Source organism: Cyprinus carpio, chromosome B6 (genome assembly GCF_018340385.1).
Source record: "Cyprinus carpio isolate SPL01 chromosome B6, ASM1834038v1, whole genome shotgun sequence".
NCBI classification, from domain to species: Eukaryota; Metazoa; Chordata; class Actinopteri; order Cypriniformes; family Cyprinidae; genus Cyprinus; species Cyprinus carpio.
In genome coordinates, this window is record NC_056602.1 from 6,958,218 (window position 1) to 6,986,100 (window position 27,883).

Consider the following 27,883-nt stretch of genomic DNA (forward strand, 5'->3'; position numbering starts at 1 on the left):
TAGATGGATTGTGCATAAATGTTAAATTTAAATTATGGCTGGTAAGCGATTACATTTTTTAAATCTAATTAATTACATGATGTAGCGATTAATTAACTGAATTAATCACACATCAAATTTGGAGAAATTATAATTTAAAGTCATTGTTGTGTAAAGCATCAAACAGACATTACAAAAAGTAGGTTCAGCAAGAAATATTTAGTTTGATAAAATGTATTACACATGCTCTTTTGGACCATGTGAGTAAATGATGACAGAATTGTCATTTTTGGTTGGGTGAACTATAACTTTAATAATTTATTTTCTTAATTTTATTATTATTACTATGAAAATATTCAATTATTTCTTAAATGAAATTATACTCTTAATAATAAACTAAAACATCATTAGGCTTGTTCGACTTGAAGCGGGTCATCACCATCAGATCGATCGGTGTGTGACATAAAAGTACCGCAAGAGCTTTAGAGAGCAGAAACTCCTTGTGCTTTTAAATATCTCTCGCGGTACTTTGATGTCATACACCGATCGGTCTGTGCAGCGCTATTTCAAATCCAACGCACCTATGGCCAGTGGTTCAACGCACCAAATGGTTCACCCAATTCGTTCAAAACGTGTATTAAGAAATGAAATACTGCTGTGTGTTGATCCGAGATGAACAGTTCTGCTTTGTCTATATATTTTGGTTGGGATTTATTTTTTTATTTATTTTTTTTTAGCAAAACAGACAACATTGTGTCTAAAATAACACAATATTAACTTCTTATTTACTAAACTGTTGTATAAGATGAACATTACATTTGCACTCGTGTGATATTGCACTTAGCCTACTGCTCGTGTGAACGACTGTAGCCTAACGTACTGATTTAATCATTTGCTGCTCCGTGTAACACTGAGGAACAAAACACACTGTTGTTCGGAGACGCAGCGGTTCTGTTTGTTCTATCTTCTTTCTGATGGAGCAAAACGGAATTTTGTGTCTGAAAGTTACTCTGTAAGTTGTTGTTTATTGTACATTTGCAATTGTGCAGATATTCGAGAAAAAAATAAAAATAAAAAATAAAAAAAACAGGACTCTTGTTTGTGTGATATGCTAAGTGTTGTTTTTTATGCAAAGCTATGTCATAAAAACAGAAACTCATTAAAATGCAATTGGTTTTTTTTTTGAAGACGTTTCTTCCCCACTATGTGTAATGGCATTAAGACGAGAGAAAGCGCTCAAAACTTATCAGATGATTGCATAATCATACTCTGTAAAGAAATTAGGTTTGAACGTTTAAGAATTTAACATTGTCTTTCTAAATGAAGGTCGTAGTTGTAAGCTGTAGCCCTGGCTGGCCCGTTTAGATCTTGCGTGCGCAGTGGAAATGCGGCTAATCATTTCTGAATTCTGACTGGCATATAACTAACAAATCAAAGAAACATAAACGGCCAAAACTGGGCCTACAAGGCGGGGCCCATGGGCTGCAGCCCACTCAAGCAGGGGCATTGCACAAGATCCCGGGCCCTATGCATAGGCAGTCCTGATGGGCCCCCATGAAAATATCCAGGTAAAATAAATTATATTCCACACTTTTTAAGGGCCCTCTCTTCTTTTGGGGCCCTGGTAATCAGTACTGGTTTTACCCCCAGTCTGACGCCCCTGCACTCAAGCCCAATGGTAAGCCTGGCCATGATGATAAAGAGCTATCATGGTTTGCGGTCAGAAAAATCACCTCAGGATATTTTAAGTGTCAGGAGACACAATTCAACATAAGTCATGTGTAGGGGAATTTCTACCACATGGAAGACAACACAATTTTACAAAATTTGTGAAGTTCGGTTAATTATGGTGGGTGGGATCCTCTCTGAAATGATACGAAAGCAACACTTTTGCATTGCTAGATTACAAGTTGGCAAACTTTAAAGCATTATCTGCTAGACTAAATAAATAACGATAATGAAAGACGCCCAAACCAACATCTACCATAGGTAACCATTACTAACCAGTAGACCACAAAAAACAAATCCATGCATAATGAAAAACAACAGTAGCTGATAAACACATAGATGTATTCAATATTTTTGCCACTTTTATTTTACTCGTATAAAAATTCACGACGTAACTAATTTTTTAGGGCCTATTTTATTAATTTAAAGGGATCATATAATGCAATTTCAAGTTTTCCTTTCTCTTTGGAGTGGTACAAGCTGTTTGTGAATAAATAAGACCCCTAAAGTTGCAAAGACTAAAGGATCAAACCCAAAGAGATATTCTTTATAAAAGTTAAGACTAGTCCACACCCTCCTACAACACCTCGTTTAAACACGCCCCCACATGTCTACGTCACTGTGTGGGAAGCTTTGCATAACGCCGCCCAAATGTTTATGCAAAGACAGAAGGCGTAACTTTGATTTTCGCTGTAGTGTTGCTGTCGCCGCCACCGTGTCATGGAGACGCTGTGTGTCATTGCGAAAGCGAAACTACTTTGTTTGGTCTTCCAAAAGAGTACACAACTAGAAATCAGCAACTAAGTTGTATTTACAACACTATTCCAGAACAGTTCATCCCAAATATTCTTGTGTTTGCAATGCATTTTATGGAGGACTATTTCCTGAACATGGGAGAGTAGCTTACAATGCCAGCTGTTCTGACTCACAGCCTGTAAGTATGTTTTTATATTTAAAGAATTTTCCAACTATTCAAACGCGAGTTTTGGGCAGTGTAGTGTAGCGCTTGTTGTTTGTCGTTTCTCCAATCACAAATGCAACAAGATAGTATAACTTCGCTTTTCAGAACAATGAGCTTTGTCAAAATCATATGAGCGTTTCAGAAAGGTGGGGCATAGATGAGAAACAATGTACAGTATGTGGAAAAGTGTTTTTTTAAACCTTAAAACCGCATAAACATTTCATTACACCAAATAATGTTATTTTTTTTAGCAACGTAATATGACTCCTTTAAAATATGCAGCTACACATTTAACATACATTGAGTGCACCATCACTTTGTGATAAATGTCTCTGTTAGATGATATTCAATGTCCTTAGTGCCATAGTGTGATGTTTGAGATTATATAAACCAACAAGAAAAAGTGAAGATAATCATCTGATTTCATAGACTGTGTGCAAACAAAAAAAAAAAAAAGGACAAGCATAATTATTTTAAGTGACTTTATTTATACTTTGTGCAAAATCTCAATCCAGAAAAGGTTAATATAATTCATTAATCAAATACCCCATCAATTAGTGTAACAAACAAAAGTAAAGTTACAAATATGCTCTCATCTCTTCAGGGCTCGGCGAGGATCCCGTCCATTAGTGATGGTGACCTTGGGTTTTGATCTCTGTTCTCCATCTCGAACTGAAGCAGCACTACCACTGTTCCAATGATTGCGGTTCAAATGACGTCCACCTGCACCAAAGGAGGGCTCTCGGGGGACAGGAGAAGGGGAAAACACAGCAGAGCCGTTTGCTGTGAGAGGTGAAAAGGATGGTCCATATTACAGCTTATTCTGTACAAGAACCACGCATTAAGACAATCTGATGACAAATTTACATCTACAAAGGTGGCACAGAAGAGACTTTTAGATGAGTTTACACAGATTGTTTAATTCTTCCCAGAGGTGGTATAAGTAAGGGATAATGCACGGCTAGCTGTGCATCAAACGATTTTAATGCACAACGTGGAGGCCAAGAACCACCCTCCGCAAAGTGCATTAAAAGGGTGTATTCACACCAGGAAAGTCTGCTAGTTCACTTTTTTTGGTCCGGACCAAATACAGTTGATTTTTTTTTTTTTGGTGCGGTTCGCTTTCACACTGCTCTTTTTGCAAGTGAACCAGCAACTGTAAACAAAACAACAACACGTGTGCTTGAGGTCATCCATTCATTGGTTCATTTGGTCCGCACTCGAGTGAGACTGCTGTATTCACACCTGCCCAAAAGATCCGCACCAAGAGGGGAATTGAACGGGAGTTCGATTCAGTCGAACTGAACAAGACATGTGTGAATACACCAAAATCATTTAATGCACAGCTAGCCGTGCATTATCCCACTTATACCTTGGTCATTTGCCAGCATTCACAAGTTAAAGCTGTTAATGATGTTCGCAGTGCAATATTTGACCAGAAGGGTAAAAATGACAGTAATTTTTGTAATTTATTGCTTGTTAGCTCAAGCATTCTGCTCACTTCAAATCAGACTTAAGAGATAAAATAGTGCGGTAAGATCACCTTTATTTGAATTAATCATAGCATTTATTTGAATTAATTAACGATCGAGAGATGACAATTGCATGCGCGTTATCGTCATCTGCGCATCTCTCTACAAACAATGAAGCTGTGTTAGTTCAAAAACAGCAAAAGCTGCTCATTTTAAAACTTTATTTACAGAAACTCGAATTATGCATTATCCTAATATATAAAAAAAATATTTTTTTTTTATAAAAGTTGAATAAAGTTCAATAAAGTTTTTCTAGGTCTTGCTTTTAACCAGTGAATTATTCAGTCATTTTCTAGTCATTTGTGATTACATGGTTTTTAATGAAAATATTTTTTTATTAATTTTTTTACTTATTCACAAAGAATTTCTACATGGTAAATTATTTTAGAACCCAGATTCTTAAATAAAAATGACAGTTTAAAAGGAAGCAATTAAAATAAGAAATATGACCTTAAATTTATCTTAAACCATGTTTTGTCTTATTGTACATTTTTTAACCATCTTGCACTGCTCCCTTACTGGGATAGCAACAGAAACGTTTAATTAAACACGATCATTTGCAAATTTGTCAAACAACCATTAAATTTTCTAAAGATTCAACCTGTAGGTCCTCCCTGTGGCCCTGGAGTCGGTATACTAGGAGTGCTGCCATGAGCTTCTGTTTTTACCTGTTAAGAGATAAAATAGACACTCATTATATGCTCTTACTGTTCATGCCCTCTGAGCAGTATTTTTGCACTCACGTGGGTGTTGTTGATTTGGTTGATTTTTGCCAGCACCTCTGGGTTGGGCTCACTGAAATTTGGCACTTCTGAGAAAATCATACAGAACTCGATAGATGCAAGAAAGTGCTGGTTATTGTCGTTTTTGTTTCGATGTCAAAGAACTTAAGTTGAGTCAGCTGTGAAGACTTACTCTCCGATCTTCTGAAGGTCCCCTGTTCTTCCAATATACAGTGTTAGACAGCCTTTGAAGAGAGATGCATATCTGAAATCAAATATTTACAACAAGAGAATACAAATCAAAACATCATATATCAGATAAATATAATTTAATCAATATTAAAAATATAATCAATAATAAACGGTCACCCTCGATTGAGTCGAATGATGTCTCCTGTTTGTATCAGGCTGCCCACCTCGTCCCACACTGATATTGTAATACTTCCGGTCTTGTCAGCTACTTTACATGAACGCACTTCATGTCCATCCTTTGTCTTTGACACTCGACCTGAAACATTATGTTAAAGAAACAAAAATAATACACGCTTGATTGAAGCTTAATGAAGATCAATTGGCTCGGGAAATTAGATATCGAACTTCAGTGAGTCGGTTCTTTCAGTTCAAGAGTCGGTTCATGAAAAGGATTCAGTGATTACGTTGAACTTATAAACCACCACACAACGTTTCAGAAGATGTTTTGCCTTTATATAAAACATAGCCGTCTAACAACATTTACATATAAAAACAATTAAATTCCTGTCTCTGAAATAGTGCACACATTCACATCGCAAAACATCAGCAAATATTGAACGAAATGAAGTGAGCCATTGTACTCGCTCTCTATGAGTTGAATTCAATGAGTCCGATTCAATACGATTCTTGACCGATTTGGGTTGGGACGGGATTGTGAACCAGTTCAACCGATTCACACAAAAGATCCAACTCAAAAAAAAAAAAAAAAAATAAAATAAAAAAATAATTAAAAGATTCGCTACTGCTGGCTTATATATATACTTTTTTTTGTTTGTTTCAGCTACGAACAACACAGACGTCAAGGTTTTGTATTATAGTTTATCTAACATTATTTGTCGTTATAAATGCGTCAAACTGTTTGTGAACAAACTGGAATTGCAAGCAATCGTGTAGGCCGCGTTCATTTGTGCTTCCCACACAAGTTTGACTTACCAGTTTCCAAGACGATAAAAACCAAATTAATATTTTTTAATCCAGGTTTAAGGTCTTTAATCAGACATACATTTTCGTTTGATGCGTTTGCCCATCGAATAGACAATTCAATTCAAATTTGCTCCCAACTGAGATTGCCAGCCTCATCAGACCACCTTGTGTTAAATTTGATTGTTCCAGGCAGCTTATATAGGCTACCTTTTCTCACGCGACACCTCCCCCTAAATTGAACTCACCCATAATAGTATATTCAACTGGGAAACAGGCGAATATGTTAATTTCTTGTAAGAATGAAACTGATTAAACATGTTCATTCAACAGTTTATTCGAACGTTTATTATGTTTTACGTTTTCATAAAGTAATAATCGTAGTTTGTCAAAACTAAATATCGTCACGAACAGGATTCGAACCTGTGCGGGGAAACCCCATTGGATTTCGAGTCCAACGCCTTAACCTCTCGGCCACCGTGACTACATGAGACATATGTGTGAAAACAGCTCCATCTACTGATCATCGTACTAAAGTGTTATTTTCGTGAACAAGCAAATGTCTTTTTTAGGGTGGTAAAAATAAAGGAAATGTAAAAGGTGAAACTCTTTTAGAGGTAAACCTTTATTCGTACTCGTATTTAGAATGCCACTCAACATCAATTCAAATAAACAAACAAACAGAGGACCAAATAAAGTATTTGGAAAACATAAAGCGTTTTATTCGATGGAATAAATAAATAAAACATTCCGAAAGATGCCTCAGTTATAAAGTTGGGTCTCGTATAAGCTTTTACATCGCTTGTTTTGTTTTTTCTCTCTTTTACTTGAGTCATCATAACGCCAGATGGCGCTAGTGCCTAAGGAGTTTATCACGGAGGGCGTGCATTTGATTTAACCACTCTTCACGTTGAAACATGGTGCAAGGGATTACACAAGCCTGGCCTTGACATAACAAAATTAGTTAATATGTATGTTCGGAAACAGATATCCTAAATGCACTGACAACCGTGTTATAAACCAACAAATTGCTATGAAAATGCAGGTAAGAAGCATATGTCACTACTGATGTGTTTGTAACCACCTAATTACTCATGTCATGTTCAAATTAGACACTTCTATATTGATGTATTTAGAATTGACTGGACATGTAATGTTAGAAAACATATTGATCAAAGTAGGTTAGAGGCTATTTCTGTCAGATGAAAACTGATTGCTTTAAAAAAGGACTTTGAAAAGGATACTAAAGATTCCAAGGAACAAGACAGACACAAAAAGCCATGATCCAACATCTTTATTTATTTGCATTAAAAGAATATTTTTAACAAAGCGTGCTTCAATAACAAATTGGTAAACAGGTGTCACAGAAACATTATGAGGTCTCTGCTGTAACTGAGCCTGTTCTTTGACATGAATCATAATGTTTTTAAAATATGATAACCAAGACAACATATAGCTCTCATATATATTATGAAGACATTGACACAATTAACTTCTTAAAAGATATGCAAATAAAAATTAGGGATTACAAGCATAAGCAAAAATGAGTTAAAATCGGTTATATTGTTAAAGACTCACAAGAAGTAAAACCCCATCCCTTTTCACATCTGAAAAAGACATCCACCCAAAGCAAAGATACACACTTAAGGTTTTGTTCAGCACTGCAATACTGAGATTAAAAATATGCTGTAATTATTTGCAGAAAGCAATAACATTTCTATTAAAAACACAAAAATACATTTGACATACATGTGTTACTTGTATGTTTTATATTATAATAAGGACCAAATGTACTGTCGTTGCTCAAATATTTGTCAGTGCTGTCCCTCAACAGCACCATTTTATTTCTGGGTTTGCATGATAGCGCCAAATTTTGCCAAAGTGTGCACAAATATCAGTAAATTGTATTTATTTCTTATATGATGAAATTGGTATTTGCCCTTGGTATTAGTCAGTTCTCACATTTCGAAACTTCAGTTCAACACTCCAAACAGACTTTCACTTTTTTTGTACTTTTCTCCACACTTCTCTGGCTTATTTGCATCCAGCTGGGCTGATTGTCTCCTTCATCACTTTCAGAAATATGCCTGTAATCTAAACTGGCCTCACAGTGCCTGTTTCTCAGCCAGCATCATGCCAACGGGAGCTTAAGAAATGGTCTCTGAAAAGAGCCGTATATCAAAAGCAGGAATGCTTTCTGACTATGGTCCGAGACATATGTGAAGCTCAGGGAAGACCAGGATCCCCCATGTAAACTGCATTCCAGATTCAAAGCAAATGTATGTGAGCTTGGTAAAAATGTTATCTAAATGTTTATCAGCCACTACAAATCAAAACTCTTAAATTCAGAAATTGTATTTTTAGCATAGTTTAGGACAAAGCACGTCCCAAATAGCTTTCTCGCATCTTTTGGTCTCTGTATTAATGAGTTCACAGTATACATAGTGTGACTTGATTTAAACCAAAATGTCAAATTGAGTACATTACATATTTTTGATAAACACAGACATAGTACATGGCAGAATATATATGCTGTTTAATCTCAAAAACAAAACTGAATTGAACCAAGATTGGAAATAATCTAGGTTGCGTGAAACCAATATCACTTTCAGCTGGGCACAGGCTGTTCCAGAAGAGATGCATTGGATGAAAACCAGGCTACTGTTAAAAAAGTGTCCATGGGATAGATGGAGTGCACTTGGCGACCGTTGACTCCTTTGGCTGTAAGCTATTTGTTTTCCTTTGCCAACCTTCTCAGCTGACAGGTAGGCACCACCAGAGGAAGATAGAGTGTGCAGTAATACCAGTTGGAATGGTTTCTCACAAGCGGAAGGTTTGTAACAGACTGTTGGAATAGATGGACAGATAAGACTGCTTTCACATTCATTTCTTCTAAAATAGAAATCTTCTGATATGGGATTTTAAAGCAAATGTCATATAGTTCATGAATTTTGCCTTTTGAATAGACTGCATTGTAAGTGTATTCTTTGAGGACAGGGCAGATGTCTGGGTTCATGTCAGGGTTGGCACTGATAAGGGACAGAGTGTTTTCTCAGCTTAGGAGGGTGTCCTGGGGCTGGAATGGAGGGTCAGGACATTAGGATGCTTGTCCTACAGCAACACCCTATGCTTGGCCTGCAGATGCAGCTTCAGCTAGATGGCTGTCTTCACTTTCTTTTCCCTCTTCCTCGTCTTCTTCCTCTTCATCCTCTCCCTGTAAAGCACTGTGGGACACTTCTATCTGGGAGGCGTCCTGGGGCAGGGTCGCAGAAAGAGCATACTCCCCGCTTACATATTCTGTGATGGACAGCTCAACCTCGGCTGTGCCATTCAGGATGTTGGGCACCTCCTCTTTCTCCATTGCTTCCACAGCTGCCTTTACTTCCTCCTGGGCTGGTGCAAGGTAGGAGTGGACCTCTCTGAAGGACAGGTCTTCAGTTGGGCTCTCAATAGGGGCCAGTTCAATGGAAGCAACGGCGCTCTCAGATTGAGCTGAGGCCTCAGCCTCTGGGTCAGCGTCCCCACTGCGGTTCTTCTTGATGTTAAAGGTGAGAGGAGAGACCTTGAAAGAGGAGCTCTTGGCACTAGGGCTCTTCTGGTGGTTTGGTGTAAGACTCTTCTTGATTTTCTCACGCTTCTCTTGGGAGACAATCTTGGTGCTGAACTTATTCATCTTCTTCTCAATATTCTGCCTGGAGAAAGCTTTCTTCAGGCTGTCCACTTTCTTCAGGCTGGAGCTCTTGATCTTCTCAGCTCGAGATTTTTCAACTCTGCTTTCACTCTCGAGGTCCAAAACGGCCAAAATTTCATCTTCATCCTCTTCTGGTCCCTGCTCCTCATCCGAGGAGAGGGCGATGGTCTGAAGGCCCTCTTCTAGAGAACGGTTGGCATCAATGGCCGGGGTCTCCTCCTCCACTTCAGGCAATGGTGCAGGTTCCTTCACAAAGACACTTGAAGGGATTTCATTTTCCTCCTGCACAAGAAAAAATGAAAAAAATCAAATAAAATTTTCAGTTCATATGCAGCATTATTTTCAAACCATGTATGATTGCCTATAATACACACAGTTCTGCCAATACTGCTGCTTAGAATTCATAAATTTTATTATTGTAAAAGGCAGTGGTTTCAGTGGTAAAAGTCAGTGCTGAAATGGCTGCCTACAAGATTTGTATTTGGTTGTCTAGACAACTGGAGTGTAAGAATGCTGATGATACATAGAGCAGTCATGTGTTTGTGAGAGATATCTTTAATAGTTTCTACATAACATCATACTATTGCCTTTCAGAAGGTCTTAAGATTATCGAAATACCTTTTAGAAAAGGCTAAAAGCTTTAGGGTGAGGTCCATAGCTTAGTAGCACATTACATGAATCTAAAGAAGTACTTCAAATGAACATGAAAAAAGAAAAGCCACTGTCTCTGGTACTCTGAAATGTGTCTAATAGCCAGTATTCTGGCCAAATTAAAACTCCTGGGAAAAAAGTTAAAATGTACAACAGGACACCTTTAGTCAGAGATTTGTCTATGGCTTTGCAGAGGTCAGTATGAAGGTGTTTAGAAGTACAGTGAGCTGTCAAAGAAACGTCATCACATCCTGAATTTTTTTAATAGTTTCTGGAATTCGTCTTTCAAAAGATTATACAGTGTTGCATACATCATTAAGGTCATTCTGTTCAGCTTGTAATATGAATTTCTATATGCAATGTGTAGTGTGGATGCATGCTTTTTTTTTAAATGACACAAGGGGATAAGAACATCTGTTGTATAAAACATTGTGTGCCGACCCTCTTTTCCCTTCTGGAGACATTCATAAAGGCTGAAGAATAGTGCGACGATAGGAAGGAAGGCCAAGCATGACCCTACACAACTCCTATCAGAGTTTCCACTGAGTTTTGGAGGACAGCCAGGACAGAAAGAGAGGGAGAGCAGGGCAACTGGAAAAAGAGGGAAAGCAGAAAGCAGGGAAGTCTGGTGTAGGGCTTTGAAAGGGAGTAGGATGAGGTTCAGGAAGCATTTGGGGGTGGAATGCAGCAATAGGTACACCTGGACAGAAGCTTTGCTTGCCCCCCACCCATCAGAAAGTTCCACGGCATCTCAGAAATGCACAGGAGAGCCTGAGAGCCTCTCTCTTAGCAATAAGACTCTAAATTCTGATATGGATGAGGTCATGTCATGTAGGAAACCTCCCAGTTAAACACTTTAACGGTACTGTTTTCATACATTCTCTAATCACACAGACGTATATGAATACTCCTTTATTTGGGCAATAGATGTTTGCTTAAGGCTCAATTATGAAGGAAACATGCTATTTTTAATAGATTTTCTTATGTAAACTACACTGTCGCTTATTTCTCATTAGAAATAGTATCATGGACTTTTAAAGTGACATTCTGTTAAATGATCAGGAATGACTCTCATTTGCTCAATCAAGTTCTGTTTTATTCTTTCTATGAACCACAAAAGAATTGAGATATAATAGGCAGCCAAGGATGTATCTAAGCTGTATTTTAAAAGCAAACAGTTGAAGGTACCTTAGTAGAATGTTATGCAAACATTGAATTTAAACATGCCTTGATTCTGCTTATCTCGGTATATTGCCTGCAAATGGCTTTAATGTTCACATCTGCTCTTCTAACATGATAGAAAGGTTATGTTCCCCTCTGAACCCCCTGCTGTAAGTCTGGCCTCTGAAGTTCTCTGTGTGCGAGGGAATGCAGGTTTGGCCTGTCAAAGTGGAGGAATAGGTTCGACCTAACAGAAGAGAACTTACAAAAAGGATACATGATGACTGACGGTAATCCCCGTGGATATATGCAACACGCTAAATCAGGGGAGAAATATCGCTTTTGGGATTTAGCAGATCTGCCCACCCACGAAAGAGCTTTACTTTGGACAGCAAATATGGATCAAAGGTATTGGTTTGATATTGCTGGCACAGTTTGAGAATGAATCTGGCCAACTCCCTGCAAACTTTAACACAGAATTTCCATGTTCCATCAGTCTCTGATCGGAGTTTCCAATTAGTTTACTTTGAATGCTTGGACTTAGAAACACAGCTCTGTAGAAAACAATGTGACATAACATTGGCCGTAATTGTATATTTGCTTTTACGGAACATCGAAGCAAAGTGTTTTTATGTCGGTTTGTATTGTTTCCCTCCAGCTACTTAGAGAAACAGTCTCTTTTTTGTTGTTGGTGTGATGGGATTGTTAGAGGTGGTTTTTGGCAAGGTGCAGTTTTTCATGAACCTCCTGATTATCACAAAGAACAGATTCAAAGTACAGTAAATGTGCTTTTAAGCACCAACAGATTCAACAAATTCATTTATAGCACCAAGTTAAAATTGTAACCATAGCAAGAACAAATAAACACAAGATCTCTTCCTCCAGGGTCATATTTAGAAATACTAGTAATACTATGTGTAATTTTATTTTTTGTTACAGTTTAAATTTTTAAACTTGGATAGTACTAATAAGATACAATGTTTTCACCAGATTACAGTAAGTAAAATACAATAAGGATAATGAATGAAATAGTAAAAAAATTTCAAATTAAAATAATTATAGTTCTTGTTTATTCAATTAGGTTTTTGAACATTGTGGTGTAATAAGAATATTGTGAGATTCATGAGATAACCCTAACATTTTTTAGTAAATCTGTTGCTGTTTTTTTGTTTATTTATGTATTTCTCTAGCAAAGCTATAGAAGTAGGTTTTATGGTACAATTTACACAACTCAGAGGAGTCAGTGCTGTGTATAGAGTTGCTGCGTTGTTTGGATGCCTCTGATATTGCTCTTTGTTTACATTTGTTTATATTTGCATGTTTTCAAGTTGGCAATCTGTAGCTCAAATTGCCAATTTGAAAGGTAGAGGGAAAAGGTGCTGAGCCACTGGACTAGCCTGTGAGACCAGAAGAGTGTCTATCAGCAGTCATTAAATCACTTTTTAGTCATAACTGTAGATAGTACAGCAATTTCAGTAACTCACAAATCCCCAGCATGTAGGAAATTCTATAAGAAAGAGAGTGGAGTGTTGACATTTTGATATTTGTCTGACAGCAGCTTGCGTAATTGCACTGTTTAAAGTGAACAGTTTCTCTTGACTTAACCTAGTTAACCAGGTTCAGGCTTGTCCCGGAACCTGTACATTTGAAATGGCTTAAGATCAACAGCTTATGCTTATGGCATAAACACAAAGTAACATACACCCCTCAAATTAAGAATTAAATACAGCAGCTACAAACAGGTTAAAGATTTCCTCCTTTCGTCCTCCAGAGACACAAGTTCCTGGTGTTTTCTCAGTGGGGAACCAAACAGTTTATTCCATGCATTTTAGGTATGAGATCTGGAAATGACTTGTAAATGACTATAACCTCCTCTGCATTGTCTTCATATTCGAGTTGTGTTCAAATATTTAGGTCTCTCTTAAAATATGTTTTTGTCACTGCAGAGCATGATTACCTCATGTTGAGCAGTCTGTCCAATGATACTCTAGGTTTGATTCATTTGTGTACTAAACCGGTCCCTCTTGCCTCAGGCAATGTAGCGCTTATGATAGCCAAGTTGATATGTTTTCTCATACATGCATGCGAATATAAGGAGCTTTCACAAGGGGAAAATACAGTTTCTGTTACAGTCTATGGTTATTAAAGGAATTTTTGAGAATGTTTTGGTAAACAGTGTGAGCTTGAGTCATTGCATACAATGCATGCTTTGTGCCTGCACTCTGTGTTTTTTTTTTATTAGATTTTTTATTTGAACAGATGTAGTCCTAATATACACGAAAATGCCTGCATAACTTTATGCCCAACATACTTAAAGATTCTCATCATAGTCTTAACGTTTTTACAGACAACAAAAGTTACAAAATAATATCCTGGGCTTTTTTTTCTTCTTCAGTATATAATTATATATAGTTTACTTTAATGCTTAAAACTTGAAAAGTCCATTCTTCATTAATTCATTTGTTATTTAAAAATTCCTTTGTATTCTGCAGAAGATAGGTTTGAATAACATGACAGTGAATAAATGATGACAGACTTTTCAGTAAAATATACAGTTAAAAACCTTTTGATCTAAAGGTCTGTAAGCTTAAATATTTAAAATTAGTTTGTTGATAATTAAGAATGACTTAATTGATACTGTTTATGAATTTCTTTACAAAATGTATTATTTTATATCAAGTAAATAATATAAAATACATATGAATTTCAGTTTTTTTTTAAAGGAATGAATGGACTTAGTTAAATTATTAAATATAAAAAATTAATGGTTAGTTAAAAGCAGCCCAGTAATTCGCTCGTACTTTAAATAAGCTAAAATATTTGTTTTGACTTTCCAAACATTGTTTGGTCAGTATGTAGTTCATGTAGATCTGTTTGTATATTAGATATTTCCTTTATTAGATGTGTTCAGATGTTTGACATATGTATGTCCACAGATATACACACACACAAGCACCTCTCCGTACCATGCTCTCTCCTCTCTTTGCTTTCATCTGCAGCGTTATCATAGACGCTGTCCAGTTGTTTTCCCAATATTCACTTCATGTTCTAAACACACTTGACATATACGTCATCTTAAAGGACTACTTATGAAGGATTGGTGGTAAATATTTGCTCAGGGGTGGGGTGCGGAGAGTAGAGATAGAGTTGTAAGTGGCTGAGTTTGAAAGTGTTGTAGATGGTGGCGGATTTAAGCTCATGCTATGTTTTTATCTTTGGCAATGCAGTGGGACCTCCAGCCCGTAATTCTCTTAAAAATTTGAATGCTTACATTCCCCTTCCTGCTGCCCATTAACAACACATCTGACAGGAAGCAGCTGTTTAACCTCATACACTCGTCTGTGCTCTCTGCTTTAGCGTCATATGTGAAATGTAGGCACGTATTTGTATACATTCTCTGTCTCTATCAAATCTTCCATGTTCTCTCTTATATAGCTAGGCAGGTCATTTTGGACACATATACAGTAAGAGTAACTTGTACTTTAGCTTGATAGGTTTAACACTGTCTGTGTGTGCCAAGAAATGTACTGTTGTGTGTATGGGTGTGTATGTGCTTCTGTGTGTGTAAGACGTCAGGTGGAACAAAATAGTTTGAGCAGGAAAGGGTGCGAAAGTTAAGTGGAAGAGGGCTTCCCTCTCTAAAAAATAGCCCCAGTAAAAGTTCAAGCAACAATGGCCATGTTTACATGTACACCAACTGTGTGATAATTAATAGCGTCCAGAGTAAGGGATTACATGGATTAAGATGTTTACATGACATGAGCTAACCTCTTCAAACATGCTACTTGCCATTATTACAATTATTCACTGAGAAATGTACTTTTGTCAGAGTTTGAGAAATGTGATTTAATCCTGTGCCTGTATAGTGCAGTATAAAACGACCTACTTAACATTTTACAATGGTTACTCTGACTACACAATCACAGCATTCTGTCATGAGCTTAATTCCAGAACTTCCTCAAACACATTATCATGTTGTATAATATGTCACATCATATACTGAATATTCTACTTATGTGGTAGTTTTAGTTTTAATGGTGGTTTTAGTTTTAACTCCAAATTATATTCTTTAAAAGTTTAAAAATTGCATTATACTGTATATACACAGCTCATATAGCTCTCTGGAATACTTGAATCTTATTGGTCAGTTGTAGAATTTTGCATTCTGTGATTTTTTTTTTCCTCACATAACATAATAATTTCAGTAGTTCTTGTCCATTACTAATGTATTTATTTCCTAAGTAGTCACTGTAATAAGTGGAATAATGTGCATTCAGTAAGTCATTGTTGCAAAATAAACTCCAATGGGGTAATCAGGAGGACCCTGATGTGAATCAGAGGTCTTATATCAGCCTAATGGGTTTATTTATTACTTAACCTTTATTCTGAAAGAAGAGGTTGATGAAAGATCAGTGTGAAAGGGCATGGTTTGTTGCAGTTTTCTTTGTTATTGATGTGTAGTCTGTTTCAGGGCCTGAAACAGGTTTGTCCCGGCACGTATGTCCCTATGAGTTCCCATGGCATTGTGAGTTTGTATAGTTTTCCCTCTATGCTGGCATTGCTCCCTGTCACGGGACCCACACAATAACAGCTTTTGTCTCTTCAGTATGTGTGTGTGTGTGTGTGTGTGTGTGTATTTAGATAGGACCAAAGAGACAGAGTTCTGTCAGCTTTCATAACCCTATGCAAAAGGATGTCTGTTTTTATGGATAATTACAGTATATGTCCAGCTCAGAAAGGCCCAGACAGTGTTAACTTACAATTCTCTCAGATATTGAGAATAGACTGTATTAATTTCCTTCATCTGCTTCAATAATTGAGTATTTAGCAAATGGTGCTATCACAGGTGTGCTTTTGTGTTTTTTCTCTTATTTGTATGTGTGTGTTTATTAGTGTATAGATGTTCAGTATGCTTGTGCTCAGTTTAGATTTGATTGTCAAATATGGATTTAAATAATTTGTTTGCTATTCATTTGATTTCACTGTGGCAGTTAAAAAAGGGAGTGAGCACCTGTAGGCAGTACAGCTGTCAGGATAACTACAAACATGCTGTGTTTGAGAAGTGTTTTATAATTTTTTTAATGTCTATTCATGCTTTTGACACTAGTAAGTCTCAGTGTGTTAGCTGTCACTGGGGCAGTACCTTTTCAAAAGGTACACTTTTGAACCTTTTAGGTACTAATATGTACACTTTAGGAACTAATATGTACCTTTAAGGTACCAATATGGACTGTTTAGGTCCAAAGGTGTGCCTTATGAAAAGGTACCGCCCCAGTGACAGCTTTTGTACCTGTAGTTTAGAGCTGGGTAAAAAATATTGATTTTTGTTCTTTTAAATCATGTTTATAGTCCATTTCACAAACAAATGACTTTTGTTTTTTAGTGCATCACAAAACATATAATGTGATGAATGTAGCTTGTTTCCCCAAACAAGTGGTTCTTATGAGCATGTCGAATTCCTCTCATATAACACATTTCACATGTTCATTCAGTATTTAACCCTGTACAGTGGAATGGTGCAGGTCAGACCCCGAGGCTACCTACCTACCTAGGGGTGTAAATATTTGCTTGTACATTTTTTTTTTTTAAATTACAGTTTTGTTATTTCATCACAATGCAGTTGGTCTACAATACTTTTGTCATTACAATGGTGTGTTTTCAGCATTTTTTGTTTTTTTGAATATCACTGAGCAACAGCTATGCTATGTTGTAAATCTTAAATTGCACTGAGCACTTTTCTCGTCTTGCATCATTTTCATCTTACCCCCAGTGCACCAGTGGGAACTCTAACAGTAAGCTGAGTTTGGAGAGAGATAATGCCTTTTTGATGGACAACGGAAAACAAACACTCTTGTCTCTCTTCTCTCTGCCTACAGGCCTTCTTGCACTCACACTTTTTCTCCCCCTCTATCTCCCTCTCTCTGGAGAGGCATAGATAGCCTTATTAGGTGATAGCAAAGGGCTAGTTGTAAAAATATCCCATCTTGTGCTTTCCTGCTCTAGATTTGGCTTTCAACATGATGCAAATTGAAGCATTTTGCACTGAAAGTAATGAGAACTTGAGATGTTGTGCAGCTATAACACAGTCCATATGTTAAGTTTTAAGAAACATAGGGACAATTAGTTAAATGTGTTCATTGAATGTTGCATCATGCAAAAGAATTGCAAATGGAATGATGTTTGGCTAAATCCAGGAAGGCTCCTCATAAGCTAATTTTATGAGCTCCGTTCTTCTTTTCTCTTTTAAGGCTGTGGTGACCAGTGTCTTGATCGAAGTCTCATGGAGTTCTAATTGATTGTGGTTACTGGCCTATTTATATCATTTTGAAAGTGGGAGAGACTCCTTCCACCTCTGGAATGTGAGCGTTTGAGCCAGAGTTTCTGCTTATGCAAGAACAGCGTTCTCTCTCCCTCTTTTACGTCCGCCTAAGGGGAGAGCCAAGCACCCCTAATCCAACAGCAGCAGGGGAAGATAAAAGTGAAAAACGCAGGCAGGCAGGGTGTGGTGAACACCTGAATGTAGCTATGGAGATGAGGAAATAAAACTTAAAATTTTAAAAGACAAACAGACTATTTGTTGACTTATGAAACCACAAAGACTTCACCCGAACATCTTTTTCAGTTTTTGTCAGGCTTGTTTAGTAGTGGACAATTGTATATGAAACACTTGGCAGAAGTGACTGAAAAAGTTTTTTGGCTCCCCTGAAGAAGTTATGTTTGTTTAATCAGCTTAGGGATTGCTCAGATCCTATCATTCCTTAGAAACAAACCCAGGCAACCCCATGGGAGAGCAGAAGTGGGGGGGGTTAATGAAGGAACATTAAAGTAAACAAGACAAGGATCGTCCAAGAATGTTTGTGTGGGTCTGTCAGGCATGTTTGTTGGAAATGTTAAAGCTCTAGGAACATTTTGCCCCTGTATCCACCACAGTCCCACCCATCCTAACTATGATGCAGGACAGATCAGGAGACCACAAGAACCCCATGGCTGGATTAACAAACATTCCCTTAGACGCTGACCAGACATGCCTCGACTGCTGTGCAAATGCTTAGAAAATGAAACACTGCGAACCAAATCCCTTTCTGCAAGTAATGAGCCCAAAATCATTAGGACAAAAAGGAAAATCTCAACTATCGTACCCTCGAAAAAGAGGATTTCCCTGCAAATAAAAAAGGTAGGTGCCATAGCAACACACATTTTTGGCCAGCTTTAACAAACAGCACTATGTCTGTGACGGCAACTGTAAAAGCTACAGGGTGTTTTCACACTAGTTCATCGAAGGAAATGTACCTTCCCATCTTAGTTTAAACACTCTCTTCGCACAGAGATGGAAAGTTGACTTTCTAAAAATGCATTTCAGTAGGCCCTCTCTCATTCTCTACATAATGTACTTGTTCAGTAACCACACAGCTGGGAAGAGAGAGGGGGGAATGGAAGGCCTCTCTCAGCCTTCTCTGACTTTGGAATCACTGAGTCATTCAGTTGATTGTAGGTCTTGCGGTAAACAGCAGCTAGCCGCTGTAGCATAGCACATTTCAGCACGGGTCTTCTGACAACAGGATACACATTATGCTGCACTGTAGCTGATCTCTGGACACACCTTCTATTCAAGGCTATTGTGCTTTAAATAATAGCTTTTGGCTAAGCTTCAAAACAAGCCTCCCCTATTGAGTGTCTATCAAGCTCTCTAGCTCTCTCTTAGTTTGGAGTCCTGCTGATTTTCTATATGAAATATAAAGATATCTGAAATTCTACCTGGGTATTCAGGATTAATACTTTGAGTCAAGTACAAAACTTGCAAGGACTTCTGCTTTCAGGTGCTCAAACATCCACAAAAAAGCCATTGATTTGATCATCCCAAAAACACTCGAAAAACTGGGTAGTATTGTCTGAGCTTTTGACCCCAAAGCAATATCCATTAGAGACAGAAATGAGACGTGAACACCTAGATCTTGCTTCCATTCCACACCACCTCACAATGAGCTCAGGTGACATCACACCCTCTTCAGCATTGCTTTCATCTTTACACTCTGAACTATGACCCTTCTCCCCTGCTTCAGAAATGGACCCACCCTGAGGGAGGCATGTGACCTGTTCTTTTAATTTAGTTAAATGACATTTAGATTCATTAGGCTCTACTCAGCTGTGTAAGACCGCAATATCCCTTATTGTTATCAGAGTTGGAGAGTTGAATTTGGTTAAGCACACACCGACATGCAGCAGCGATCACCTGCACAATGCAATCATTCAGCGTCCTCACCTGAGCACATCAAATACCCCACCGCCAACCGCTCCCCATTACACACACTGTACATTTACCTGGAAGATGAGCACTTTGAAGTTGTCTCTCTTGATCAGCTGAGCGTGATTAGCCTCCAGTTTCTTCACCTGGACGGCCTGCTTATCCATCTTGTCCTTGACCTCCTTCATGTGGATGCTGACCTTGCGACTCTTCTCCAGGAGTTTGCTGACCGTGTTGGAGGTGGAAGTGTGGCTCTTGGAGAGCTTGGTCATATCGTTCTGGATGCCTCTCACCGCCCCTTCTATCTCGACCTGTCTCGTCTCCATCTTATGCTGGTTCTCTTGCACCGTGTCCAGCATGTTCACCAGCTTATCTAGAAGTGTCAAGACAGTGATGGCATTCACTTGACCTGTAGGTGAAGCTCCATCTCTGTGGAGAGTGCCTGTGGTGCCCCCAGCCAGAGGCCCAGGGCTGCTAGGCTCTCCACTAGGGGCGTTGGTTGCGACGGTGCCCAGATGTGAGAGGCTATGTGTGGGTGAAGACTGAGTGGGGCTGGGGCTTGGCACCACCAGCTCCTGGTTCTCATGTGTGCTGGCCATGCTGCTCCTTTCTGCTTGCACTGCATCTTCTCCCATTCTGAGGCTGCTCTTGGTCTTGACGGATAACTTTACTTAGGAAAATCGTTCTTTAACTTTCTTCACCTTTAAGCTCGCTCGTCTTGCTGAACCGGATTCCTCTCCGAGTTGGTTTTAGTGCCACCACGTTCTTACAGCTTTGATTCTTGTTTACAGGCTTGGGAAGAACTTTTCAGCTTCCAGGTTCAACGTTCCCACCCCTTTTTGAAGATAGCCACACTCACTCTTTCCTCTCTCTCTCTGTCTCACCCTCCCTCTCTGGTGCGATTGAAAGAGCCGTGTAGAGGCTTCCCCACAGCTTAAAAAGCCTGTCCACACCCTATGGGGGCGGAGCTTGGTTTCCATAGCAGCTAGCCTGCCCATTGGTGAGGGAGTTATGTCTTTGCATGTGTCAAGTGCGAGTATGTGGGTGTGTACGCTGGAACATGAGCAACTCTCTCCACATGTAGAACCTCCCCTTAACTCTCTCTCTGGCTCCCAAGGGTTTGTTCTGTTTATATTGAAGAGAGCAATAGTATATTAAGAGTCATGTTTGAAGAATGAGCTCATCTGTGAATAAAGAGAGAGAGAAAGGGAGATAGGACAACGGTGTGTGTTTTCCCCTAAAATAAAGATTTGCTAAGCAACACTTTAGAGGAGTTTTCTATGTTGGAAGATGTGCTGAAGAATGTGTGTATAGGTTCGCCTGTATTTATTTATTTTTTACAGTTGTAGCCCTTCAAAGTTTATTCTGGAAAAAAATGTCACACAAACAGTTCCCAGGCCGTGTGAGCGGAGTCATTTTTCCTGCCTTCAGCTGTAGCAGGAGCATGGCGAAACTTAGCAGAAGAACTGGAAAACTTTGCGTTTACATTTCACTATGCATGGAAATATTGTGAACAGTAAAACCACTGCTAGCATGAAATCAAATATTAAATCTTAAAAAAACTCCTTGTTTTCTTCGGTGTTTGCCTCTTACACACGCAAACAGAATGTCTTAATTGCTCCCATTTCCTTCTTTCTGCATTGTTATACGTGCCTCCATGATGTCATTTTCCCTCCTTTTTCCTTTGCAGGGTAATGGCTGTGGAAACTTAGGCTTCTGAGAGCGGAAAAGAGTCCATTCATGGACCTCTGACCTCTACTCTGGGAATACTTTACATGCTCAGATCTATTACATAACACATTATCATAGCATACATGGATTTTGGCACAAGTTCATATTATGTTTTCATGCAAAAGAATTGACAGGCATGTGTGTGCTTGTATAGCGCCAGGCTCACACAGTAGTAAATAACATGGTGATTTAGAACCTTTCCTCAGTTAGCAAATAGTAGTTAAAACTTTAATGTAAACATGCCTGTTAGGATTACATTAAAAGGGTGGGGATTCCTGCCTTATCAACTGTTTATCTCCATTGTTCTCATTCCGGGAACCTCACATCCTGATCTCTTGTTTTCTATGGGAATATCTCAAAAGATTTGAAGGCATATGGCTCAGGATGCATATCTTTTAGAAATGACTTGTCGCCCCCTGGAGAAAACACTATGTAATTGCAACATCAAGTGCAGCACAGTCAAGACCAGATTGTCTGGAATACCACAGCTGCTTCCTTGGAAACTCTTACAATGAAGTGATATAAGTTCAATATGAACTCCCCTTTTACTCAGTCAAAGAGTATTTATGTGTTCTTGAAGCATTTAGGAAGACACTTTGAAATCATCCCAAAATTAAATGCCAAATATGCAATAATAATGTGCCATTGTGCAAAAACAGGGAGCTGAGGAAGTAAACAACATAAAGTTATTCAACTTATGTGTGAAGAGAGGCTGGTGTTGTGTATCACCAGTTGGAGTCAGTAGTATTATTAACCAAATAACCCACATAAACTTTAATAGACATCAAATTTAAGAAATGTTCCAGGTTAAATACAAAGTTTATTAAAAGTGTATTGTTTATTGAAAGCACTGAAACTAAATTTGCCCAAAAATGATGCTGGAAATGTGTACTGGGTACTGGTTTGGCTACTTAGTATTGTTGTGGCCAAGACATATGAACTTGTGAACATAATAATATGTTGTGGTAACAATAGATTATTTTGAGAACAATAGATTATTTTTAACAATATAATAAAAAAATATACTGTTATATTTTGAAAAAAATAAAATAAATCCAGACCGTGCGGCATTAGTTACAGTATATTATATTAAATTATATTGCACACTAAGTATTAATACTGTTTTATGACTCAGTGTCAGTATTTTAATAAAGGGGAAAAATATCCCATTCCAGTTTTTTTTTTTTTAATCCATTCACTGCTGCTCATTTTTTTTTTATGTTTGTACAGTCGTGGCCAAAAGTTTTGAGAATTACATAAATGTTAGTTTTCAGAAAGTTTGCTGCTAAACTGCTTCTTTTAGATCTTTGTTTCAGTTGTTTCTGTGATGTACTGAAATATAATTACAAGCACTTCATACGTTTCAAAGGCTTTTATCGACAATTACATGACATTTATGCAAAGAGTCAGTATTTGCAGTGTTGGCCCTTCTTTTTCAGGACCTCTGCAATTCGACTGGGCATGCTCTCAATCAACTTCTGGGCCAAATCCTGACTGATAGCAACCCATTCTTTCATAATAACTTCTTGGAGTTTGTCAGAATTAGTGGTTTTTTGTTTGTCCACCTGCCTCTTGAGGATTGACCACAAGTTCTCAATGGGATTAAGATCTGGGGAGTTTCCAGGCCATGGACCCAAAATTTCAACATTCTGGTCCCCGAGCCACTTAGTTATCACTTTTGCCTTATGGCACGGTGCTCCATCGTGCTGGAAAATGCATTGTTCTTCACCAAAGTGTTGTTGGGTTGTTGGAAGAAGTTGCTGTTGGAGGGTGTTTTGGTACCATTCTTTATTCATGGCTGTGTTTTTGGGCAGAATTGTGAGTGAGCCCACTCCCTTGGATGAGAAGCAACCCCACACATGAATGGTGTCAGGATGCTTTACTGTTGGCATGACACAGGACTGATGGTAGCGCTCACCTTTTCTTCTCCGGACAAGCCTTTTTCCAGATGCCCAAAACAATCGGAAAGGGGCTTCATCGGAGAATATGACTTTGCCCCAGTCCTCAGAAGTCCATTCACTATACTTTCTGCAGAAGATCAATCTGTCCCTGATGTTTTTTTTTGGGAGAGAAGTGGCTTCTTTGCTGCCCTTCTTGACACCAGGCCATCTTCCAAAAGTCTTCGCCTCACTGTGCGTGCAGATGCGCTCACACCTGCCTGCTGCCATTCCTGAGCAAGCTCTGCACTGGTGGCACTCCGATCCCGCAGCTGAATCCTCTTTAGGAGACAATCCTGGCGCTTGCTGGACTTTCTTGGATGCCCTGAAGCCTTCTTTACAAGAATTGAACCTCTTTCCTTGAAGTTCTTGATGAACCTATAAATTGTTGATTTAGGTGCAATCTTAGTAGCCACAATATCTTTGCCTGTGAAGCCATTTTTATGCAACGCAATGATGGCTGCACGCGTTTCTTTGCAGGTCACCATGGTTAACAATGGAAGAACAATGATTTCAAGCATCCACCCTCCTTTTAACATGTCAAGTCTGCCATTCTAACCCAATCAGCCTGACATAATGATCTTCAGCCTTGTGCTCGTCAACATTCTCACCTGAGTTAACAAGATGATTACTGAAATGATCTCAGCAGGTCCTTTAATGACAGCAATGAAATGCAGTAGAAAAGGTTTTTTTTGGGATTAAGTTAATTTTCATGGCAAGGAAGGGCTATGCAATTCATCTGATCACTCTTCATAACATTCTGGAGTATATGCAAATTGCTATTATAAAAACTTAAGCAGCAACTTTTCCAATTTCCAATATTTATGTAATTCTCAAAACTTTTGGCCACGACTGTATATAATAAACGTATTCATTGTAAACTTTGTGTATATGTATGTTTTTATTTTTTAACTGTTGCTAATATCATTGTCAACCATCAAATAAACTGTAATAAGCATGTTCAAAAAAAAAAAAAAAAAAAAAAAAAAAAAGAAAGAAAGAAAGAAAATAAAAAGAAAATCCTATCAATAATTCCTGATGCACCAATTTGCTATTTTGGCAGCACTATGCAAAATTATTATTATTATCAGTGTTTACTATTTTGATTTTCCTATTTTTTGCAGAACAGCAGAACTCGTTTGGACTACAGTGCATATTTCCTGGAATTTGTAATATCACAAATACCTATAAATGGGACAAGACCTGGTTGAGCTGCACTAGAGAAGGTAACGAGTGTTCTCACTGTGTCGGAGACACGATAGCTTTCCCAAGGCAGATGAACTTAGAGTGTTTACAATCATCTGGGTTTAAATCAAGCTCAAATTGATTTGATTTTGACACAATATTTACACTGAAGCTGACAGGCGGCTATAGTAAGGGGCATGACATTTCCCGACCAGGTGCAGAGTGCTGCCAATCACAACACACACTGGCCCAGCTAACCAATCACAGCACATTTCGTATTTCAGAAGGCCGGCATTCATTTGATACAGGAACTATTTGAGCTGTTCATGCCAGACTGAGAGAGAGGTATTGTAATAATGTAAAATACTGTATGTGAAAAATTTGTTTTTTTAACAACCTAGTATGATAGCCTGTTCTAGGACACCCCCAAAACAAAATCAAGACTTTGTAAAAGCACATAATAGGACATATTTAAAAGGTACTTTGCCTGTCCAGTATGTCCTTTTGTCTTATTTAGTGTGACAGTTTACTTATTGCCATGGCTGTTTTCCATTTATTTAAATTTACTGTTTGCTTTTATTTATTGCTATTGTTGTTTTTCATCGATATCAATTTTTTCAATGTCACAAAATCCCAGGCTGCTGTATTCCAGGTGATCTAGCTGGTGTGTTAAATATTATGTGCACATATATTGATGGATTTTGTGTTTCATCTCAACCTTAAATTTGATTTTGCCTGAAAACAGTAAGTTCATGCGTAAAGTATTATATTTTTAGATATTTATTATATTTTTTCATAAGTCTGGGAAGAAAATGCAACACCAAGGAGACTCAAAAAATGCTTGCAGTGCATTCTTCTGATTTCAGTTAGAAAAAAAAAATTTGTCTATATTTATTGGCCATTTTTGTAGTTATTTTGCAGTTTAACAGATCTTGTCATATAAACACGGTTTAGCATTTCTTCACATCAGTGAGAATTGCAAGATGTTCGATAGGGCTACAGATAAGTTCACAGGCATTAGATCCAGAAAGTGCTCACGGTTGCACTTTAGATGAAGAGTTCAGGAGGAAGAGGAAAACATAACCCAGACCAGAGACTAGATGCTAAGACAGTTTTAGTACCACGAAAAAAATAAATAATAAAATAAAATTCTGAATTTACATGAATAAAAACATCAATCAAATTTTCTGGGCAAATGGTAAGGTAAAACTAACTGGACAAACACAGCAGAATCATATACTATATTCCCAAAATTATACCTACAGCAAAAATCTCATTGTAAATAGCCATCAAAACCAATCTATGGATACATATTGAGAAGTTTTATAACAGAAGTTGTATTGTCCTACAGTGTTTCTACAAATTGAAGATTGTTTATAGTTTACAGAATATAGTTTCATGAAATGTCTTTTACGCCATGGGAAATTTGTATATGTGCATGTAGTCTATTAACAATAAAGTTACAATATGAAAATTTCCGTATCATATTTTATATCTCTTCCTTTTTAGGACACAATCAATAAATAATTAAACATATGGTACAACAAAGTGCCCCTTCAAACCTTTTGACTCCTGACTCGAATATTTTATTATTAATTTTCTCTCTTTCTTTTGATCAAGCCTCGTGTCTAAAGTTAATCTTTGCATTATTGATCTATCATAAATTGACTTTGTTCTGTTTGCCTTGGATTCATTATTAACAACTTTCCATCTTCCCTCTTTTTCTCTCTTTCTGACCTCAACCCCATGATTCTTCCTTTACAGTTTTTCTTTCTTGAAGTCCAGACCCACCCCTTTCTCATCTCATAGCAGACCTCCCTGCTGTCTCTGCCTGTTGAGCGTCTGCTGTACTTGTTATTGAGATTCCCTGCTGACAGCCCGACTCTGGAAAACCTATGAAGAGGGAGGGATCCTGTTGTACCTGGCACTGCCTTGAGGAAGGTGGGAATAAGTACTTACAACAAGCCATGGAAGTAATTGATTGCCTTACAACTGCAAACTCGCCTCAAACACGCATCGTTCCACAGCCACACACAGCCCTGTGTAGATTATTCATAACTGTGAGAGAAAAGCGCCTGTGGTATCCAGGCTTATTTATAAGGCTTCACACTCCTTCACAGATACAAAGTTGCTCATTATTTGAAGCTCTTGGCAGTCTTTCTTTTGTGTTTTCATGAGAATATAGAAGCCTGAAAAAGTATTTTACTAAAGCCACACACTATTTAGATTTCAAAGGGTTAGTTCACCCAAAAATTAAAATTAGCCCATAAATTACTCACCCTCAAGTCATCCTTGTATATGACTTTCTTCTTTCAGATGAATCCAGTTGGAGTTATATTAAAAATTGTCTTTGATCTTTCAAGCTCTTTAATGCCACTCAGTGGGTGTTGCATGCATCGGTCCAAAAGAAGTTAAATAAAAAGCACCCATCAATAAAAAAAAAGTGCTCTGGACACGACACATACACACTCATAAAAATTATACAGGTGCTTTCTATCATACACCACACATGACAGAAGTGATTTTTTCTTTTGCAGTTTTTAATAAGATAAAACAATAAACACAATATAGCTTGATTTTTTTTTTTTTGTATTTAATCAACATATATCATATCGCCCTAATGTCTTAATGTTAAATCTAAGAAATACAGAATTGCTTACCGAGAGAATCTGAACAAGGAATCAAAGCACTCCTGTATAAACATGGAGAGTGATCGTAACAAGCTTTATACATAATATATGTATAACAGTTCTTTCTGGTCCTCGAATCTGATTGGCTGATAAGAGTGTGATGTTAGAGTCCAGCAGTGTTTGAACGCACCGAGAGAGCCTCACCTCGGCCCGATCTTCTGGAATTTACAGCTAGCTCTGATGTCTGTATAGTGGTTGAACATGAGATATATTTTGTTTCGGGTAAATCTAACAGGCAGTCTTTTGTCTCATTAATCTATTATTTGTTCCAGAGCAAACAGTTTTAGCAGAGGGCAAAATCTATCATGTTATAATAACTTAAATACTGTATATCAGTGCACTGTCTTTGTACTTTTGACTAAGCCCAGTTCACACGGAGACGTATTTAGCTTTATACGCATACATTTTGTACCGTATTGGTGTTTCTTCCACACGGATCCAGTGTTTTGGGAGAGTGAAACCGATATTTTTTGAAACTGGGTCCCAGAGTGGATAAATCT

The 27,883-nt window shown here is 37.9% G+C and overlaps 2 protein-coding genes, 1 long non-coding RNA gene and 1 other non-coding gene across 4 annotated transcripts; 1 reads left to right on the top strand and 3 right to left on the bottom strand.

Annotated features, from left to right (window-relative positions):
• Positions 1-3,140: 3,140 nt before the first annotated feature.
• Positions 3,141-6,256, bottom strand: LOC109052874 (SOSS complex subunit B2-like). Its single transcript, XM_042725488.1, has 6 exons — positions 6,178-6,256; positions 5,292-5,430; positions 5,118-5,187; positions 4,944-5,033; positions 4,802-4,868; positions 3,141-3,451 (listed from the first exon to the last, which is right to left on the bottom strand). The coding sequence occupies exons 1-6, from the start codon at positions 6,200-6,202 to the stop codon at positions 3,261-3,263; spliced, it is 582 nt and encodes a 193-aa protein (XP_042581422.1). The 5' UTR covers positions 6,203-6,256; the 3' UTR covers positions 3,141-3,260.
• Positions 6,257-6,497: 241 nt separating this feature from the next.
• On the bottom strand, positions 6,498-6,579 carry trnas-cga. Its single transcript has one exon. It is a non-coding gene; the product is annotated as a tRNA-Ser (tRNA).
• A 795-nt stretch (positions 6,580-7,374) lies between these two features.
• Positions 7,375-20,752, bottom strand: LOC109052860 (caveolae-associated protein 2-like). The gene is made up of 2 exons (XM_019070284.2): positions 19,918-20,752; positions 7,375-10,068 (listed from the first exon to the last, which is right to left on the bottom strand). Exons 1-2 carry the CDS (start codon positions 20,473-20,475, stop codon positions 9,220-9,222), a joined length of 1,407 nt encoding a protein of 468 aa, XP_018925829.1. The 5' UTR covers positions 20,476-20,752; the 3' UTR covers positions 7,375-9,219.
• Positions 16,921-27,156, top strand: LOC122137637. Its single transcript, XR_006154983.1, has 3 exons — positions 16,921-18,772; positions 24,633-24,734; positions 26,458-27,156. It is a non-coding gene; the product is annotated as an uncharacterized LOC122137637 (long non-coding RNA).
• The last annotated feature ends 727 nt before the right edge of the window (positions 27,157-27,883 follow it).

What these genes read in the sequence shown, in the direction of transcription:
- LOC109052874 (XM_042725488.1), bottom strand. Translation starts at nt 6,202, where the DNA reads ATGGGCAAACGCATCAAACGAAAAT. An exon ending in CAAACGCATCAAACGAAAAT is followed by an intron (nt 5,431 to 6,177) that starts GTATGTCTGATT and finishes ATAATGTTTCAG; the next exon opens with GTCGAGTGTCAAAGACAAAG. An exon ending in GGGACCTTCAGAAGATCGGA is followed by an intron (nt 5,034 to 5,117) that starts GAGTAAGTCTTC and finishes CTTGCATCTATC; the next exon opens with GAGTTCTGTATGATTTTCTC.
- LOC109052860 (XM_019070284.2), bottom strand. Translation starts at nt 20,475, where the DNA reads ATGGGAGAAGATGCAGTGCAAGCAGAAAGGAGCAGCATGGCCAGCACA. An exon ending in TCAAAGTGCTCATCTTCCAG is followed by an intron (nt 10,069 to 19,917) that starts GTAAATGTACAG and finishes TTTCTTGTGCAG; the next exon opens with GAGGAAAATGAAATCCCTTC.